Source organism: Gorilla gorilla, chromosome 13, assembly GCF_029281585.2.
Source record: "Gorilla gorilla gorilla isolate KB3781 chromosome 13, NHGRI_mGorGor1-v2.1_pri, whole genome shotgun sequence".
Lineage (NCBI taxonomy): Eukaryota > Metazoa > Chordata > Mammalia > Primates > Hominidae > Gorilla > Gorilla gorilla.
Window position 1 is genome coordinate 133,678,093 of NC_073237.2, and position 20,313 is coordinate 133,698,405.

General features: G+C 56.6%; 1 protein-coding gene across 1 annotated transcript; it reads left to right on the forward strand.

The window, feature by feature from the left end:
- Positions 1-931: 931 nt before the first annotated feature.
- On the forward strand, positions 932-19,767 carry NELFB (negative elongation factor complex member B). The gene is made up of 13 exons (XM_031014196.3): positions 932-1,246; positions 1,542-1,705; positions 1,962-2,061; positions 2,468-2,698; positions 9,381-9,566; positions 10,590-10,702; positions 12,176-12,278; positions 12,630-12,725; positions 13,243-13,385; positions 13,517-13,623; positions 18,306-18,447; positions 18,732-18,840; positions 19,007-19,767. Exons 1-13 carry the CDS (start codon positions 1,145-1,147, stop codon positions 19,151-19,153), a joined length of 1,743 nt encoding a protein of 580 aa, XP_030870056.3. The 5' UTR covers positions 932-1,144; the 3' UTR covers positions 19,154-19,767.
- Positions 19,768-20,313: the final 546 nt, after the last annotated feature.

Genomic DNA, 20,313 nt, shown 5'->3' on the forward strand with positions numbered 1-20,313 from the left:
CATGGCCTTGGGAGCTCGGCCCGGCTTGTGGGAACAGGAGCTCTGCTCACGGTTACACCACCAGGCACCCCTGGTGAGACCCAAAGCTAGGAGTGGGAGCGGCAGGAAAGATGAAGCGATCTCCTCCAGCTGGGCTGAGGAGGGAGGGCTTTCTGGAGGAGGTGGTGGAGGAAGAAGCCTTCAAGGAAGAGTAAGAGTTTGCTGGGCAGCGGGAAAGAAATTTCTAGAGAAAATCTCAGCAGCGGAGACCGAAAAGAGAGAGGGTGTGTGTAGGGGGCTTGGCGCGGCACAGCCTGCGGGAGGGCGGCGGGCTGGAGAGGCGGGGAGGCCCGGGGAGCCCACCCGCCTGGGATAAGAAGGGACACTGTGGAACCTGGACTCTCCTTCACGGCTCCGCGGAGCTCGGTGGGCGCCACAGCCTCCCGGTGCCGGGGAGGGCGGCCGTCGCTCCCGCTCCCGCTGCGGGCCCGGTCTCCGCCAGGCCCCGGCCCCCTGAAGGCGCTCAGATCTCAGTTTTGGCGACAGCGCCGGGGTGGGCTTCGTGCCCGTTTCACGCGGAGGAAGCCACGCTCAGGAGGGAGTCTGCGCCTGTGTCCGGCCCCTGCGGGGCAGAGGGGCGGGGAGCTCAACCCCCCGCAAAACGTCCCCGCTGCGCGTGGCTGCCGCGAGATCTGCAAGAGCGTTTTCCACGCTTATGTACACGAAATTCACTCGGCTGCGATGACGTCCGTTCCCGGAGCAGACGGACCCTGCGTCCGCCCCCCACGCTCTCACCCGCCCTCTTCTGCCAGAAACCCCGGGCGCGGGCGGGACCGGGTGGGCGCATGCGCGCTGGGCTGGCTGGGCGGGGCCTCTCGCGCCGGGTGAGGGCGCTGCTCCCCGGAACCTGCGGGCGGCCCCGGCGGCGTTTCCCGGGGGCCAGTTGGCGGGCGGACCTGGGCGGTGCGGGGCGGAAGTGGGCGGCCGCGGGACGCGCGCGGAGTCGCGCGGCGGGCGGGACCTGGCCGAGCTGGAGGGCGCCGGGGAGCGGGGCTCGGGCGGCCCCCGAGGCCCGGCGGAGCGGGCTTCTGGGGTGTCTGCGGCGGCGCCGGGGGAACGGGCTGGGGATGTGGCGCCTAGCCGGGCGGTGGCCGGGGCCTCGGCCATGTTCGCGGGGCTGCAGGATCTGGGCGTGGCCAACGGCGAGGACCTGAAGGAGACCCTGACCAACTGCACGGAGCCGCTCAAGGCCATCGAGCAGTTCCAGGTGGGGCGGCCCCCGGGGCGCGGGGAGCCCAGTTGGAGGGCCGGGCCGCCTGCTCGGGAGTCGGGTCTGGCGGAGGCGCCGGAAGTTTTCCGGCTTTCTGCTGGTGGCTGAGTCCTGTTTTGGGGGTGGAGTCCGGAGCCAGCACCCCTTTGCTGGACGGCTGGGTGGCTTTCGGTGGCTGCGGTTACCGCCAGCACGGCTGGGAACACCTGGGTTCGTGCCTCCCTGTGCTCTCAGGACCTCGGGGTGCCCGGGCGCACTGGGCTGCGTTTGAGGTTTCTCTTGGCTTCCTCAGACAGAGAATGGTGTGCTGCTGCCATCTCTTCAGTCAGCCCTCCCCTTCTTGGACCTGCACGGGACGCCGCGGCTGGAGTTCCACCAGTCGGTGTTCGATGAGCTGCGGGACAAACTGCTGGAGCGAGTGTCAGCCATCGCTTCGGAGGGGAAGGCTGAGGAGAGGTGGGTCAGCGGGAGGGGTGGGCAGGTGAGATGTGCAGCCGGCCTCTCAGCCTTGGATCGACTCAGGGGCATTTATTGTCCTTTTGGCTCCACATCCTTGCTCCCAGAGGTGGCCTGGGCCTGTGTCTGAGTGACCCCTTGACCCATGTGTCCTGGGCGTGGAGGCTTGTCCTGGTAGCTGTTATCTGTAGGGACAGGCAGGTAGCTGTTGTGATTTGGCGCATCGCTGCACCATCAATCCTGTGAGTTGTTCCAGGTACAAGAAGCTGGAAGACCTTCTGGAGAAGAGCTTTTCTCTGGTGAAGATGCCGTCCCTGCAGCCTGTGGTGATGTGCGTCATGAAGCACCTGCCCAAGGTAGGGCCCTAACCCTAACCCTGATGGCGTGGACCGTCCGCCCACTCTCATGCCGTTGGTTAGTGGAAGTTCCGGTGGCCGCCTAGCTCCGCCTAGCTCCGGGAGCTTCCTGTGCTGCCTGCCCGAGTGCTGTCCATGGTGAGGTCTGTGCTGACTTCTCCCACATGAGCCGCGTGGAGACTGAACCTTAGCACTGGAGTTAGGGTGCGGGGCCCCTCCTGGGAAAGAGCTGTTGGTATTTAGCATGTCTGTCTGAACCTGCTGGGGCCGGGGAACCAGTCATAGGTGCCCTGTGGGGTGGGGCTTAGCTCGAGGTGGTCTCTGGGGGGCTGAGGCCTCTTGGCTTGTCTTGAAGGAGACCCAGGGACACAGGTGCCACTCACAGGCAGCCTGTGGTGTCATGTAGGTTCCGGAGAAAAAACTGAAGCTAGTTATGGCTGACAAGGAGCTGTATCGAGCCTGCGCCGTGGAGGTGAAGCGGCAGATCTGGCAAGACAACCAGGCCCTCTTCGGGGACGAGGTTTCCCCACTGCTGAAGCAGTACATCCTGGAGAAGGAGAGCGCTCTCTTCAGTGCAGAGCTCTCTGTCCTGCACAACTTCTTCAGTCCTTCCCCCAAGACCAGGCGCCAGGGCGAGGTGAGGGGACAGGCCGTGTGCGGGGTGGGGCACCTCTTGGGGATGCCATGGCTAGCGCCTTCAGCTGCCTGGGGATCAGCACTCTGCTGCCCTGTGAATGATTGGGTGGTTCTGCTTCTTGGCTGGGTGGTGGGGGAGGGCTGGCTTGTACACGTGCTGGAAAGAAAGTTGGTTGTTTTTCTGTTTGCATTTTACTTTTCGTTAAAGTGATATATGGACAACATTTAAAATGTGCGGAAAGGCCGCTAATGTGAAGTTAATCCCCCCTCCCCTACTTTTTTTTTTTTTCTTTGAGACGGAGTCTCGCTCTGTTGCCTAGGCTGGAGTGCAGTGGTGTGATCTCGGCTCACTGCAAGCTCCCGGGTTCACTCCATTCTCCTGCCTCAGTCTCCCGAGTAGCTGGGACTACAGGCGCCCGCCACCATGCCTGGCTAATTTTTTTTCTTTTTCTTTTTTTTTTTTTGAGACGGAGTTTCGCTGTTGTTGCCCAGGCTGGAGTGCAATGGCGTGATCTCGGCTCACTGCGACCTCCGCCTCCCAGGTTCAAGCAATTCTCCTGCCTCAGCCTCCCGAGTAGCTGGGATTACAGGCATGCATCACCACGCCCGGCTAATTTTGTATTTTTAGTAGAGGTGGGATTTCTCCATGTTGGTCAGGCTGGTCTTGAACTCCTGACCTCAGGTGACCCGCCCCCCTCGGCCTCCCAAAGTGCTGGGATTACAGGGGTGAGTCACCACGCCCGGCCCTGGCTAATTTTTTGTATTTTTAGTAGAGCCGGCATTTCACTGTGTTAGCCAGGATGGTCTCTATCTCCTGGTCTCGTGATTCGCCTGCCTCAGCCTCCCAAAGTGCTGGGATTACAGATGTGAGCCACTGCGCCTGGCCCTTTTTGTCTGTTTTTTTTTTTTTTTGAGAGGAGAGTTTTGCTGTTGTCACCCAGGCTGAAGTGCAATGGTGTGATCTCGGTTCGCTGCAGCCTCTGCCTCCCAGGTTCAAGCTATTCTTCTGCTTCAGCCACCCCAGTAGCTCTGGGATTATAGGCATGTGCCATCATGCCCAGTTAATTTTTGTATTTTTAGTATCATCATGTTTGCCAGGCTGGTCTCGAACTTCTGAGCTCAAGTGATATGCCTGCCTTGGCTTCCCAAATTGCTGGGATTATAGGCATGAGTCACTCTGCCTGGCCCTTTTTTTTTTTCCTGTTTTTTTTTTGAGACAGAGTCTTGCTCTGTCACCCAGGCTGGAGTGCAGCGGCGCAATTTCGGCTCATTGCAACTTCCACCTCCTGGGTTGAAGCGATTCTCCTGCCTCAGCCTCCCAAGTAGCTGGGACTACAGATGCATGCCACCACGCCCGGCTAATTTTTCATATTTTTAGTAGAGACGGGGTTTCACTGTGTTAGCCAGGATGGCCTCAATGATCTCCTAAACTTGTGATCCACCTGCCTCTGCCTCCCAAAGTGCTGGGATTACAGGTGTGAGCCACCGTGCCTGGCTTTTTTTCTTTTTTTTTCTTTTTTAAGAAACAGGGTCTCACTCTGTTGCACAGGCTGGAGTGCAGTGGCGTGATCACGACTCGCTGCAGCTTTGACTTCCTGAGCTAAAGCGATCTTCCTGAGTAGCTGGGACCACAGGCATGTGCCACCACACTGGGGCTACTTAAAAAATATATATATTTTTTTGTAGAGGTGGGGTCTGGCTATGTTGCTCAGGCTGGTCTTGAACTCCTGGGCTGAAGCGATCCTCCCACATCAGCCTTCTAAAGTGCTGGGATTACAGACATGAGGCACCACGCCTAGCCAAGATTTCTTGGGGTATTTTTTTTTTTTTTTTGAGACAGGGTCTCACTCTGTCACCCAGGTTGGAGTACAGTGGCGTGATCGTGGCTCACTGCAGCTTCGACCTCCTGGACTCAAGCAATCCTCCTACCTCAGTCTCCTAAGCAGCTGGGACCACCGGTGTGTGACACCATGCCTGGCTAATTTGTATATTTTTTGCAGAGATGGTGTTTCGCTGTGTTGCCCAGGCTGGTCTCGAACTCCTGGGCTCAAGTAATCTGTCTGCACACCTCAGCCTCCTGAAGTGCTGGGATTATAGGTGTGAGCGACCACAACTGGTTGTGAGATTTTTTAATTAGCCAATTTTTTTTTTTTTTTTTGAGACAGAGTCTTGCTCTGTCACCCAGACTGGAGTGCAGTGCCTCGATCTCGGCTCACTGTAACCTCTGCCTCCTGAGTTCAAGCAATTCTCCTGCCTCGGCCTCTCGAGTAGCTGAGACTACAGGCACGCCCCACCATGCCTGGCTAATTTTTATATTTTTTTGTTTAGTACAGACAGGGTTTCACCATGTTGACCAGGCTGGTCTTGAACTCCTGACCTCAGGTGATCCGCCCACCTTGGCCTCCCAAAGTGCTGGGATTACAAGTGTGAGCCACTGCGCCCGGCCCTAACCAACTTTTAACTAGCACCGCTCAGTGGAAAAAGTGAACTATAAGTTAAGGTTTTTCAGCATCCACATTAAGAAAAAAAAATGAGATCAACTTCATTAATGTTTTGTTTGGTCCAGTATATCCAAAATATTATCTTTCAGCGTGTAATTCATGTGAAAGATTGGGCTGGGTATGGTGGCTCATGCCTGTACTCCTAGTACTTTGGGAGGCGGAGGTGGGAGGATCGCTTGAGCTTAGTAGTTAAAGACCAAAGGGAGAGCTTGTCTCTACAAGAAAAAAAAATTAAGCTAAGCATGGTGGTGCATACCTGTTGTCTCAACTACTCAGGAGGCTGAAGCAGGAAGACTGCTTAGGCCCCAGATATTGAGGCTGCAGTGAGGTATGATTGAGCCACTGCACTCCAACCTGGGCGACAGAGTGAGAGATCCTGTCTCAAAAGGAAAAAAAAAAATATTGAGCTATAATGCTTTTTGCGGGAGGATCACTAAGATTTGAACCTGGTGAGTCTTTCATGCTTAGAGCCCATCTGAACTACTGCACTTCAAACGCTGAGCAGTTAGTGTGGCTCTGGGTTCCCTTCGGGCCGTGGTTCCTGACCGTGTGCGTGGGTGGCAGCAGGCTTGTTGGGGGTGGCAGTGCCACCTCTGTCCTCCTTTCCCTGTTTGTTTATTCCCAGTTAGGTCCTCCATGGGCCTTTTTCTTGTTCCATTGCTGTCAGACAGAGCCCTTGGACCCCTCTGCTAACTGTGGGGTGCCCTGCATTTCCCAGGCCTTTCTCCTATCCCCTGTCTCTTCTGGTGACTTGGTGCTGCCTATACTGATTTCTGTCTGTGAGGTACTTGCTTGGTCGGCTTAGTCCTAGGTTGATTCTCTTTTATTTTCATTTTATATTATTTTATTTTATGTATTTTTATTTATCTTGTTTTATTTTACTACTTTTTAAATTTTTATTTTTTTCATTATTTATTTATTTATTTTTTTTTGAGACAGAGTGTTGCTCTGTCACCCAGGCTGGAGTGCAGTGGTGCGATCTTGGCTCACTGCAAGCTTTGCCTCCTGGGTTCACTCCATTCTTCTGCCTCAGTCTCCCAAGTAGCTGGGACTACAGGCACCTGCCACCACACCCGGCTAATTTTTTGTATTTTTTTTTTTTAGTAGAGACGGGGTTTCACGGTGTTAGGCAGGATGGTCTCAATCTCCTGACCTTGTGATCCACCTGCCTCGGCCTCCCAAAGTGTTGGGATTATGGGTGTGAGCCACCGCGCCTGGCCTATTTTTATTTTATTTTATTTTATTTTTGAGACAGAATCTTGCTCTGTTGCCCAGGCTGGAGTGCAGTGGTGCGATCTCGGCTCACGGCAAGCTCACGGCAGGTTCACTCCGTTCTCCTGCCTCAGCCTCCCGAGTAGCTGGGACTACAGGCGCCCACCACCACGCCCGGCTAATTTTTTGTATTTTTAGTAGAGATGGGGTTTCACCATGTTAGCCAGGATGGTCTCGATCTCCTGACCTCGTGATCCACCCGCCTCGGCCTCCCAAAGTGCTGGGATTACGGGCGTGAGCCACTGAGCCCGGCTATTTTATTTTATTAATTTTTTTAATTTTTAAAATTTATTTTTATTTTTTATTTTATTTTAATTTTATATTTTGTTTTATTTTATTTTTTTGAGACGTAGTGTCCTTCTGTTGCCCAGGCTGGGGTGCAGTGGTGGGATCTCAGCTCACTGCAACCTTAGTCTCCCGGGTTCAAGTGATTCTCCTGCCTCAACCTCCCGAGCAGCTGGGATTACAGGTGCCCACCACCACGCCTGACTAATTTTTGTATTTTTAGTAGAGATGGGGTTTCACCATGTTGGCCAGGCTGTTCTCGAACTCCTGGCCTCAGGTAATCCACCCACCTTGGGCTCCCAATTTGCTGCAATTACAGGCGTGAGCCACCGTGCCCAGCCTGATTCTCTTTTAAAAAGTTAAATTAGGCCGGGCGCGGTGGCTCACGCCTGTAATCCCAGCACTTTGGGAGGCAGAGGTGGGTGGATCACGAGGTCAGGAGTTCGAGACCAGCCTGACCAACATGGTAAAAACTCATCTCTACTAAAAATACAAAAATTAACCAGACCTGGTGGTGTGCGCCTGTAATCTCAGCTACTCAGGAGGCTGAGGCAGGAGAATCACTTGAACCCGGGAGGCGGAGGTTGTAGTTAGCCAAGATTGCGCCACCGTACTAGGCGACAGAGTGAGACTCAGTCGCAAAAAAAAAAGCCGGGCGCAGTGGCTCACGCCCATAATCCCAGCACTTTGGGAGGCTGAGGCGGGTGGATCATGAGGTCAGGAGATCGAGACCATCCTGGCTAACATGGTGAAACCCCATCTACTAAAAATACAAAAAATTAGCCGGGCGTAGTGGTGGGTGCCTGTAGTCCCAGCTGCTCGGGAGGCCGAGGCAGGAGAATGGCGTGAACCTGGGAGGCGGAGCTTGCAGTGAGCTGAGATCACGCTACTGCGCTCCAGCCTGAGTAACAGAACACGACTCGGTTTCAAAAAAAAAAAAAAAAAAACTGGGTCAGGTGTGTGGCTCATGCCTGCAATCCTAGCACTTTGGGAGGCCGAGGCGGGTGGATCACCTGAGCTCAGAAGTTCAAGACCAGCCCGGGCAACATGGTGAAACCCCTTCTCTACTACAATATAAAAAATTAGCCAGGCATGGCAGCCGGCGCCTGTAATCCCAACTACTTGGGAGGCTGAGGCTGAGACAGGAGAATAGCTTGAATCCGGGAGGTGGAGGTTGCAGTGAACCAAGATCTTGCCATTGCACTCCAGCCTGGGTGACAGCGCAAGACTCCGTCTCAAAAAAAAAAAAAAAAAAAAAAAAAAAAATTGATTGGGTGTAGGGACCAGCCCCACAGGGTCGGTGGGTTTTTCTCCCCGTGTGCGGAGATGAGAGATTGTAGAAGTAAAGACACAAGACAGAGATGAAAAGACAGCTGGGCCCGGGGGACCATTACCACCAAGATGTGGAGACTGGTAGTGGCCCCGAATGCCAGGCTGCACTGATATTTATTGGATACAAGACAAAGAGGCAGGGTAAAGAGTGTGAGCCATCTCCAATGATAGGTAAGGTCACGTGGGTCACGTGTCCACTGGACGGGGCCCTTCCCTGCTTGGCAGCCGAGGCAGAGAGAGGGAGAGGAGACAGAGAGAAAGACAGCTTACGCCATTATTTCTGCATATCAGAGACTTTTAGTACTTTCACTAATTGACTACTGCTATCTAGAAGGCAGAGCCAGGTGTACAGGATGGAACATGAAGGCGGACTAGGAGTGTGACCACTGAAGCACAGCATCGCAGGGAGACGGTTAGGCCTCCGGATAACTTCGGGCGGGTCTGACTGATGTCAGGCCCTCCACAGGAGGTGGAGGGGTAGAGTCTTCTCTAAACTCCCCTGGGGAAAGGGAGACTCCCTTTCCTTGTCTGCTAAGTAGCGGGTGTTTTTCCTTGACCCTTAACGCTACCGCTAGACCGCAGTCCGCCCCGCAATGGGCGTCTTCCCGGGCACTGGCGTCACCGCTAGACCAAGGAGCCCTCTGGTGGCCCTGTCCGGACGTAACAGAAGGCTCGCACTCTTGTCTTCTGGTCACTCCTCACTATGTCCCCTCAGCTCCTATCTCTGTATGGCCTGGCTTTTCCTAGATTGTGATTGTAGAGCGAGGATTAGTATAATATTGGAATAAAGAGTAATTGCTACAAGCTAATGACTAATATTCAAATATAATCGTATCTATGATCTATATCTAGTATAACTATTCTTACATATTTTGTTATACTGGAACAGCTCGTGCCCTTGGTCTCTTGCCTCGGCATCTGGGTGGCTTGCCGCCCACAGTTGGGTGTCGTGGCATGCAATTGTAGTCCCAGCTACTTGGGAGACTGAGGCAGGAGGATCACTTGAGCCAGGAGGTCAAGGCTGCAGTGAGCCACAGTTGCAGCAGTGCACTCGAGCCTGGGCAACAGAGCAAGGCCTTGTCTCAAAAAAAGTAATAAAAAAAATAAAAATAACAGAACCTGCTACCATCAGACTGGGGGCCAATATTTAATGAGAGGAGGGAATGTTTTCTGCCAAAAAGTAGGAAGGACAGATGTCCAGAGAGAGGGCCGCGCTGTCGCCGGGCGTGACGTCCCTGTGTCTGTGGCGGAGCCCAGGAGGGTCCGCGGGCCTGACAGTGCCTCTTGCTGCAGGTGGTGCAGCGGCTGACGCGGATGGTGGGGAAGAACGTGAAGCTGTACGACATGGTGCTGCAGTTTCTGCGCACGCTCTTCCTGCGCACGCGGAATGTGCACTACTGCACGCTGCGGGCTGAGCTGCTCATGTCCCTGCACGACCTGGACGTGGGTGAGATCTGCACCGTGGACCCGTGCCACAAGGTAGCACTGCCCTCCCTCCTTCCCCCCCGCCCTCCTGAAGGTAGCGCTGCCCTCCCTCCCTCCCTCCTTCCCTCCCACTCCCCGGCCCTCCCTCCTTCCCCCACTGCCCTCCTGAAGGTAGCGCTGCCCTCCCTCCCTCCCTCCTCCTTTCTCCCCCACTCCCCAGCCCTCCCTCTTCCCCCTCCGCCCTCCTGAAGGTAGCGCTGCCCTCCCTCCCTCCTTCCCCCCAACTCCCCGGCCCTCTCTCCTTCCCCCTCTGCCCCTCCTGAAGGTAGCATTGCCCTCCCTCCTTCCCCCTGGCCCTCCTGGCTCCTCTCCTCTCCGTGGGTTTGGCTTGGCCGGGGACCACCTGGGCGCCCTTCTCTCCCAAGCCTGTTTCCTGGGCTCTGGTCTTTCTGTCCTGTGTGCTGGCCCTTTGGCTCCTCTCCAGACCCTGATGGGGGAAGGAAGCTAGTCCCCTGCATCTGAGCCAGAGACCTGGCCGTTCCCGGGGACTCCCTTGCCCCGTCCAGCCCTTTCTGTGTTCCCGAGGGCTGTATGACCTACGGGCTGGACCTTGACCATTGCCCCAGCTTCCTCACATCTTTCCACCTGGCCTGTGGCCCTCCCCTTCCCCAGAACCCTGGGTGCTGCTTGTTGTCCAGGTACCAAGTGCTCTAGGAACGGGGTTTCCCTTCATACGGACCCTCCAGCCCTGGGACCATCTTTCCGGGACTTGGGAGTCACCCTCCGAGGCTTCCATTGCTTGGAGTGCTGCAGTGGCCACCCCCACACTCAGGGTGCCATGAAAGAGTCCCTTTTTAGAAAGAAACATCATCACTTTCTCCACCGCTGTCCTGACCCTGCTGCTTTGGCTGGGAGGTGTGGGGAACACTGCACCGTCAGGATGACTGGTGCCTGCTGCCGCCCCTCACAGCAGCTATGATTGAACAAGAGGCCAGGGCCTGGGGCTGTGTTTGGGGCCTGGGTCTCTGGTCATCCTGGGAGGTTTGGGCTGGTCCCGACTCTGCTTCCTCCTTGCAGTTCACCTGGTGCCTGGACGCCTGCATCCGAGAGCGGTTCGTGGACAGCAAGAGGGCGCGGGAGCTGCAGGGGTTTCTCGATGGCGTCAAGAAGGGCCAGGAGCAGGTGCTGGGGTGAGGGTCGGCTCCACGAGGCCTCTGCCCCTCAGGGCCCTGCGTGCATCCGGTCTGTGCTCGCTGTGTTTTGTCGTGGGTAGCAGGCGTTTATTCCCGGATGTTGCTTTTTCTTTTGTTTTTTTCGAGACAGAGTCTCGTTCTGTAGCCCAGGATGGAGTGCAGTGGTGCAATGTCTGCTCACTGCAAGCTCCGCCTCTTAGGCTTAAGCCATTCTCCTGCCTCAGCCTCCCAAGTAGCTGGGATTACAGGCACGCGCCACTGCGCGCAGGTAATTTTTGTATTTTTTAGTAGAGACAGGGTTTCACCATGTTGGCCAGGCTTGTCTTGAACTCCTGACCTCAGGTGATCCACCCGCCTCAGCCTTCCAAAGTGCTGGGATTATAGGCATGCGCCACCGTGCCCGGCCTCCTGGATGTTTCAGTAGAGCTATGCCGGGCACTGCTGGCCCACAGCTTAGGGACATGGTTGTCGGGATGTGTGTGGGTAGCAAAGTCTCCCTCCTCAACTCTGCATTCTGGAGCCAGGCCCAGGGGCTGGGGTCTGGTGTCTGCAGTGGCGTGGGGTTAGCCTCTGAGCTGAGGGGCATCCATTGGCATTTGCTTTCCAGCATCCTCCGGCTGGTGTATAGACACAGTGCTGCCTGGCCCTGCCTTTGCCACTTTTTTTCTTCCTTTTTTTTTTTTTTTCTGAGACAGGGTCTCTGTCACCCAGGCTTTAGTGCAGTGGTACAGTTTCCCTCAACGTCCTGGGCATTGATCCTGCTGTCTCCGCCTCCCAAAGTGCTGGGATTACAGGCACACACCACTGTGCCTGGCTGATTTTTGTTATCTTTAGTAGAGATGGGATTTCACCACCTCGCCCAGGCTAGTCTCAAACAAGCAATCCACCGGCCTCAGCATCCCAAAGTGCTGGGATGACAGGCGTGAGCCACCACACCCAGCCTTTTGTTTGTTTGTTTTTTTAACTTTTTAATTTGAAAAATCTTTGAATACGTTAAGGACAAATTGCAAACCTTAAGCTTTTTTTTTTTTTTTTTTTTTTTGAGACGGAGTCTCGCTCTCTTGCCCAGGCTGGAGTGCAGTGACGCGATCCTGGCTCATTGCAAGCTCCGCCTCCCGGGTTCAAGTGATTCTCCTGCCTCAGCCTCCCGAGTAGCTGGGACCACAGGCGACTGCCACCACACCCGGCTAATTTTTTGTATTTTTGCTAGAGACAGGGTTTCACTTTGTTAGCCAGGCTGGTCTCAATCTCCTGACCTGGTGATCCATCCGCCTCGGCTTCCCAAAGTGCTGGGATGACAGGCGTGAGCCGCCGCGCCCGGCCGTCCTTAAGCTTTTTGTAAGAAACCCAGCATGTGATGGGCACCCGCTGCCAGTCCTGAATTCAGCCTAGGCCACCCCTCCTGAGGACTGTGCCGCTGAAGGGAGGGGCAACAGGCGTCGCATTAACGCCAAGGCGGCCTCCTTCCAGGGACCTGTCCATGATCCTGTGTGACCCCTTCGCCATCAACACGCTGGCACTGAGCACAGTCAGGCACCTGCAGGAGCTGGTCGGCCAGGAGACGCTGCCCAGGGTGAGTGTGGGCTTGGCCAGCAGCTGTCGGGGCCATGCGGCCACTCCGCTGGCTGCTCTGGGTGGTCAGGGTGTGGACAGCAGCGGCCAGGTGGAGGCAGCTGTTGGGGCCCGGTGGCCGCCCTGCTGGCTGCTCTGGTGGTCAGGGATGTGGACTGCAGTGGCCCAGGTAGAGGCGTGTGGTTCCCCGCTGTGAGACTGCGTTTCACCCCGTGTGTGGGGCTGGTGATCGCAGTCGTGTGGTCCTGGCCATGGGCACCAGAGATCCTGCTGAGTAACGAGTAGGGTCAGAGGAGCTCCATGGCCAGGACACAGCTGCCTGGGAGAGGCGCTGAGCCCGTCCTCCCTACAGGACAGCCCCGACCTCCTGCTGCTGCTCCGGCTGCTGGCGCTGGGCCAGGGAGCCTGGGACATGATCGACAGCCAGGTCTTCAAGGAGCCCAAGATGGTAACGAGCCTCCTGTGGGGGCTGCCAGTTTCCCACGAGGGGTTGTGGGCTGGAAGTGGGGTGGAGGGGGAGGCGCTAGCAAGGTGATTGTGAAGGCCCCTTTGGTCCCAAAGCTTCCTTCCTGGAGTTGCCCACCTTCCTTTTGGGAAAATGCCCACCAGGGAGGTTCTGGGGTGTCTCCGTGGACCCTGGCTGGTTCTGGGGTGTCTCCATGGCCCGTGGCTGGTTCTGGGATGTCTCCATGGACCGTGGCTTGTTCTGGGGGTGTCTCCATGGACCATGGCTGGCCACAGGTGGTGACTACTCCATGTGGGTCCAGACCCAGAAGGGGGTTTGAGGAGATGGCCTGGGTGGGGGACTCAGGAGGTGGGAAGAGGGACCTGGGGACCTGGAGAGGAGGGAGGGTCGGTGAGGTATCTGGGGGAGTGGGAGGGCCAGGGGCAGGGTGTGTGTCACGTCAGGGTGGGGTGGGGCAGGGCCCGGGCCCACGCCCGCTCATGGCCTCCCCTCCTCGTAGGAGGTAGAGCTCATCACTAGGTTCCTCCCGATGCTCATGTCCTTCCTGGTGGATGACTACACTTTCAATGTGGATCAGAAACTTCCGGCTGAAGAGAAAGCCCCAGTCTCATATCCAAACACACTTCCCGAAAGCTTCACTAAGTATGGGCTGTAGGGCCATGGTGCAGGGGTGGCCGTGGCGCAGGGATGGCACTGTTGCCCAGGGGGCTGCCTCAGGGCTGGGCAGGGGTCGGTGTGGGGCTGAGGTGGGGCTGATGGTGCCCCGGGCGCAGGTTTCTGCAGGAGCAGCGCATGGCCTGCGAGGTGGGGCTGTACTACGTCCTGCACATCACCAAGCAGAGGAACAAGAACGCGCTCCTCCGCCTGCTGCCGGGGCTGGGTAAGTCCTGACGGGCGGTGCCTGGCTGTGTCTTCCCTGCGGCAGCTGCCGTATGCAGTCCTGCCCAGGGTGCGGGCCCCAGGGCCCCCAGGAGCTGTCTTGTCTCCCCAGCCCACCTCCAACTTTGCTAGCTTTGTTTTCACCTTTTTTTTTTTTTTTTTTTGAGATGGAGTCTTGCTCTGTCGCCCAGGCTGGAGTGCAGTGGTGCAACCTCAGCTCACTGCAGCCTCTGCCTCCTAGGTTCAAGTGATTTCTCGTGCCTCACCCTCCTGAGTAGCTGGGATTACAGGTGCGTGCCACCATGCCAGGCTAATTTTTGTATTTTTAGTAGAGACGGGGTTTCTCCATGTTGGTTGGGCTAGTCTCGAACTCCTGACTTCATGATCTGCCCGCCTCGGCCTCCCAAAGTGTTGGGATGACAGGCGTGAGCCACCGCTCTCAGCCTCGTTTTCACTTTTACTTTTGTCCGTAGTTTATTTTACTAGGAAAGGGAGAGGGAGTTCAACTTTGTGCTTTCCCACAAAAAGGTGATGTAAGAGCTGTCTTTATTTCATCCTAACTGGCGAGGGGCTTGGGACCCCTCAGGTGCTCAGAGAATGGAGCAAAGGGGAGGGAGAGAGATCCCCTGCCCCAGTCCCCCACCCCAGGTGGTGACAGGCCCACTTCCTCCTGGGGGCCTTGATGGGGGAGGGGTTGTTACAAGCCAGGAAGAAGAGGAAGGGTCCAAATGGGCGCCTTCAAGAGTAGAGCTGCAGGTCCCCTGGGAGATGGGGCCTCTTTAGCCTGCTGTGGGTCCCGTGGGAGATGGGGCCTCTTTAGCCTTGCGGTACCCACTGTGACACAGACCCTGGGCTCTTCCTTGCTGACTCAGGCCTTGTCTGGGGTTTGCTGTCTTAGTCCACGTTATGCTGCTCTAACAGAGACTTGAGACTGAGTAGTGTAGAAAGGGCAGGGACGGCCGGGCACGGTGGCTCAGGCCTGTAATCCCAGTGCTTTGGGAGGCTGAGGCGGGCGGATCACGAGGTCAGGAGTTCGAGACCAGTCTGGCCAACATGGTGAAACCCTGTCTCTACTAAAAAAATACAAAAATTGGTTGGGCACGGTGGTGGGTGCCTGTAATCTTAGCTACTTGGGAGGCTGAAGCAGGAGAATCCCTTGAACCTGGGAGGTGGAGGTTGCAGTGAGTGGAGATTACACTATTGCACTCCAGCCCAGGCGACAGAGCGAGACTCCATCTCAAAAAAACAAAGAGCAGGGACTTCTCCCAGTTCTGCGGGCTGGGATGGGAAGTCCAAGGTCAAGGGGCCTGCATCTGGCTGGGGCTTTTTGCTGTGTCATCCCATGGTGGAAGGCAGAGGGCAAGAGAGCACGGGCAGGGGGGACAGGCAGACACAGACAGAGATGAGAGACAGAGACACACAGACCAAGATGAGAGACAAAGATGAGAGACACAAAGACAGAGATGAGAGACAGAGAGATGAGAGACAGATAAGAGAGACAGAGACAGGAGAGACATGGAGACAGACAGATGAGAGACAGAGCTAGAGATGAGACACAGACAGACGGAGACAGAGAAGGGGCCACACTTACCCTTTTATCAGGAGCCACTCCTGTGCTAACAGCGAGAACGCTTTGGTGAGGACGGAGCCCTCACGACCTCAGCAGTGTTGCGTTGGGGATCAGGTTTCCGATGGTGAACTTGGGGACACGTCCACACCACAGCACGTGCCTATTGTGTTTCTCGGTGGCTGGTGTGTTTGAGGATGGTGCGTGCATGTGTTTTCCAGCTTTCTTTGTGGAGGAAGTTACCTGTGGGTATTAACCTGTCCCCAGCCACCCTCTCACTGAGCTTGGGTTGCCTGGGCCTGGGTTTCCTGTTGTTGCTGGAACGAATGACCACAGACAGTGGCATTAGACAGCACAGGCAGACATGACCTTCTGGGCTTCTGTGGGTGCCAACACTGCCGCTCCTTCTGGAGGCTCAGGGAGGCTCTTGAGGGCATTGGGACATCGTGCTGCCGGCCGCCGGGCAGAGCCGGTTTGTTTATTTTTTGAGACTTCCGGGAACATAGTTATAAATAACTTTAATTTGCCTTGGCCTGCCCACTGCAGTACAGTCACGTGTCACATAACATTCTGTCTACCGTGGACCACATATACGACCACGCGGTCACATAAGCTGACAATACTGTATTTTTACTCCACTTTCTCTATTTAGATACACAATCAGTTGCCATTGTGTCCCAGCAGCCTTCAGTACTCAGTACAGCCATGTGCTGTGCAGGTGTCTAGCTCAGGGGCATGAGGCCATGGCCCAGCCCAGTGTGCAGTGGGTGGCACCTTCTGGATTTGTGTCACTCACTGTGGAGTTCGCACAATGACAGACTCACCCGGGAGGCCTTCCGTGCGCTTCTGTTTCTTTCTCTCATTTGGTTGTGGCTAGAAACAGGCTGGGAACCAGGAGTGCGGCTTCTCGGAGTACGTGGCTGCCCCACGGGGTGGGATGTGCATTTTCAGTCACAATTGGGGAGAGCACGCTTGTTCTTAAGTTTTTAGTGGGTTCTAGTAAGAATGGATGTTGATTTTTAGAATTCTCTCCTGTTTATTTTTTAACATTTTGTGGTGGGAATTTGTGAAAGAATACGAAGTCAAGAGCATGGTACGGTGAGGACCCAGCACCATCTCCAACCTCCCCGGGGTCCACATGGGGTCTGCGTGTGGCCGCCTGTCCCTCAGCGCGATGTCTGGGTGTAAATCTGAGACATCACAGCATGCAGGCTGCAGACGTAGGCATCTCTACAAAAGAAGGATGCGTTTACAGGAGAATCGCTTGAACCTGGGAGGCAGAGGTTGCAGTGAATCGAGATCACGGCACTGCCCTCCAGCCTGGGCGACAAAGCCAGACTCCGTCTCAAAAAAAAAAAAAAAAAAAAAAAAGGGCGGGGAGCCAGGCTCGGTGGCTCATGCCTGTAATCCTAGCACTTTGGGAGGCCAAGGCGGGTGGATCACCTGAGGTCAGGAGTTCCAGACCAGCCTGGCCAACATGGTGGAATCCCATCTCTATTAAAAATACAGAAATTAGCCGCGTTGTGTGACGCATGCCTGTAGTCCCAGCTACTCTGGAGGGTGAGGCAGGAGAATCGCTTGAACCCAGGAGGCAGAGGTTGCAGTGAGCCGAGATTGCACCACTGCACTCCAGCCTGGGTGACAGAGCAAGACTCCGTCTCAAAAAAAAAAAAAAAAAACAAGACTGTCTTTAAATGCCTTTAAAAAACTGGCCAGGCATGGTGGCTCACCTTGTAATTCCAGCGCTTTGGGAGGCCGAGGCGGGCGGATCACCTGAGGTCAGGAGTTCCCGACCAGCCTGGCCAATGTGGCGAAACCCTATCTCTACTAAAAATAGAAAAATTAGCCCGGCGCGGTGGCGCACGCGTGTAATCCCAGCTGAGGGAGGCTGAGGCAGAAGGATCGCTTGAACCCGGGAGGTGGAGGTTGCAGTGAGCTGAGATTGCACCGCTGCACTCCAGCCTGGCTAACAGAGTGAGACTCTTCTCAAAAAAAATAAAAAACAGTGACCACGGACCACGGGCCACTGTCACATCTGAGCCAGGTTCACTGCTGCTCCTCTGCCGACTGACTGCCTGACAGTGGCTGCGCTTCTCCAGGTGTCTCCTGCCTACTGTGTGGACGGTCCCATCAGGGTTGGGATGCGCCTGCTGTCCCCTCTCCTGTCTCGCAGTCTTGGGTTCCCTGGAGTTGCAGGAATCAGGGCATTTGCCCAGTGGGGCCTTGCTACTGGATCCCCTGGTCGGGACTGTGTGCCTGCCACGTGTCCCGTGGCTACCTGGCCATGTGGCCGGCCAAGGCCCTGTGAGATGTGGCAGGCAGGCACCTTGGGGGCCTGGGTCTCCTAGAAATGTTTCTGTCACTCTGTGGGCGCAGGTGGCGCCAGCTGGGTCTGTCCTCAGAAAGTCCCCATCCGGGATACTAGGAAGGCCACCCTCAACCTGTCCGCACACGTCACCTCCATGTGGCCTGGCCACAGCTCCTTTCAGGCATCAGTCTGCAGGCGGCCACCCTCCCTCCCTGCAGGGGCCTCATGTGGGGCGTTGTGCTGGCTCTTGGCAAACGTCTGCCAGCACCGTGGCTTCTGTGCTGCGGTTGCACGTGAGGCGTCTGTGGGCACGAATGCTGTCTTTGTTGTGTTTTGGTGTCTGGCTTCAGAAAAGAATGTGGAAGAGTTTCGTTCTCTTTCCTGTGGTTCAGTGTAGCTGGCAGTCAGGGAGAACTCTGCAGCCGGCGCCGGCCCTGTATTTGTTAGGCTTGTTTCTCCTGGGCTCGGCTGCTGGGCAAGGCCTTTTGGGACTCCTGGAGCACCTCGTTTTTCTGTCTCCTTCTCCCTCTACCCTCCTCCTGTCCCCGGGCTGTCTCCCCCTCCTTCCACCCTCCTGTCCCCGGGCTGCAGCTCTGCTTCCCTGCCACAGGTCCCACCCCCCCGCCTGCCTCTGTCCACTTCTCACCCCCCTCTTCACCTGCTGAGACCCTGTGCTTCTCATCTCAGAACAACTGAGAACTCTCATGTGAGCACCCCCAGAAGTAGGTTCTGAGGTCTTTGAGGACAAAGGTGCCCTCTGGGGTGGGCAGGGTGAGTGGCACTGGGCTGATGCCTGCTGTGTCTGCAGTGGAGACCTTTGGCGACTTGGCCTTTGGCGACATCTTCCTCCACCTGCTCACGGGCAACCTTGCGCTGCTGGCCGACGAATTTGCCCTTGAGGACTTCTGCAGTAGCCTCTTCGATGGCTTCTTCCTCACCGCCTCTCCAAGGTAGGCCTGCTGGGTACCATCCGGCCCGCTCTGTCCTCTCAGCTCTTGTCCGTAGCAGCCTGAGAGGTGGCTGCTGTCCCCAGCCTGGGGCGGAGGGTCCGCAGGTGGGTCTGTTGGGCACCAGGGCTCGCATGTGGCCCTGCAGGGTGCTTGGGCACAGCTGGGGAGGGTCCCAAAGGCTGGCCATGTCCTATCTCCAGGGGCCTTGGCCACCTGCATCCGGGCTGGGCCTGGGCAGACAGCAGGGCCTGCCTCCTGCCCCAGCCCTGCACGGCCTTTTCCAGGAAGGAGAACGTGCACCGGCACGCGCTGCGGCTCCTCATTCACCTGCACCCCAGGGTGGCCCCGTCTAAGCTGGAGGCGTTGCAGAAGGCCCTGGAGCCTACAGGCCAGGTGGGTGCCCGGGGGGGCTGCGTGTGAAGGCACCTGGTCCCTACTAGCCCGTGTGTGCTTGCCAAGCTGCCCTTGCGGTGCTTGTGTGTGGTCGGTGGGCACCCACCCCTGTGCCCCCTGGGCCTGCCCATGCGCCTCGCCTGCCCCATGGTGTGGTTCCCCGCAGAGCGGAGAGGCAGTGAAGGAGCTTTACTCCCAGCTCGGCGAGAAGCTGGAACAGCTGGACCACCGGAAGCCCAGCCCGGCACAGGCTGCGGAGACGCCGGCCCTGGAGCTGCCCCTCCCCAGCGTGCCCGCCCCTGCCCCGCTCTGAGGGCCCTCCAGACCTGCTCAGGTGCCGGGGCCATGCCGAGTCGCGGCCCTGCTCAGCCGGAAGAGGCTCCCGGACCTGGATGTACAGGGCAGTCTCTCCTCCCGGGGCTGTGGCTGGGCCTGTCCTGCCGTCATGGCCCCCTGCTTCCTGCTCCTTGGAGCTGGCTCCCGGACCTTGCCCGCCATCCACGCAGTGGCTCCGAGGGCAGAGCCTCTCCTTGTACTTCGGCAGCCATAGAAAGCGTGCTCATTTTCTGTTTTCCTGTGTTAGGAAAAAACCACCTGTTTTCCAAGGGGAGAGGGCGGGGCCTGAGGGTGGGGGCGGGGCCTCTTCCTTGGCCCAGCTTGGCGAAAGCGAGGCACACTGCTTACTGCCTTGGGGTTGTGGAGATGGACCCGTGACCTCGTGGAAGCCGTGTGGGGGCGGCAGCCTGGCCTGTGCCATGGTGGGTGTCCTGGGGCCTGTGCGGAGGGAGCCACCTCACCCTGCAGCCCAGGTCGCAGGTGTGGCCTTGTTTCTCCTTGCCCAGCAGTGCTGCCTTCAGCGGCCGTGACGGGGCCAGCTGCACACACGGTGAGATTTTCTCGTATGTAAATAAAAGGCATTTTGGTAAACGTGGAGGCTGAGATGTCTCTGTGCCTGCCCTGAGGTTGGATGCAGCTCAGATGGACACAGGCATTTGTGCTATGGAGCCAATACTTGGGGCTTTGTGGGCCACAGCCTCTCTGGACTGCTCAGCCCTGTCTGTGACCAGCAGCTGGGGACGATATAATAATTTCTGGGGGAGGTTGATATAATAATTTCTGGGGGAGGTTGATATAATAATTTCTGGGGGAGGTTGATATAATTTCTGGGGGAGGATGATATAATTTCTGGGGGAGGTTGATATAATTTCTGGGGGAGGTTGATATAATTTCTGGGGGAGGATATAATAATTTCTGGGGGAGGTTGATAATTTCTGGGGGAGGTTGATATAATAATTTCTGGGGGAGGTTGATATAATTTCTGGGGGAGGTTGATATAATTTCTGGGGGAGGATGATATAATACTTTCTGAGGGAGGTTGGCAGGAAGCCCTCACCCTCAGGGCTTGGTGCCCCTAAGACGCAGATCAGCTGCTTTGCTTTTGTCCTGCGATTCCAGGGGGCACCTCTCACCTCC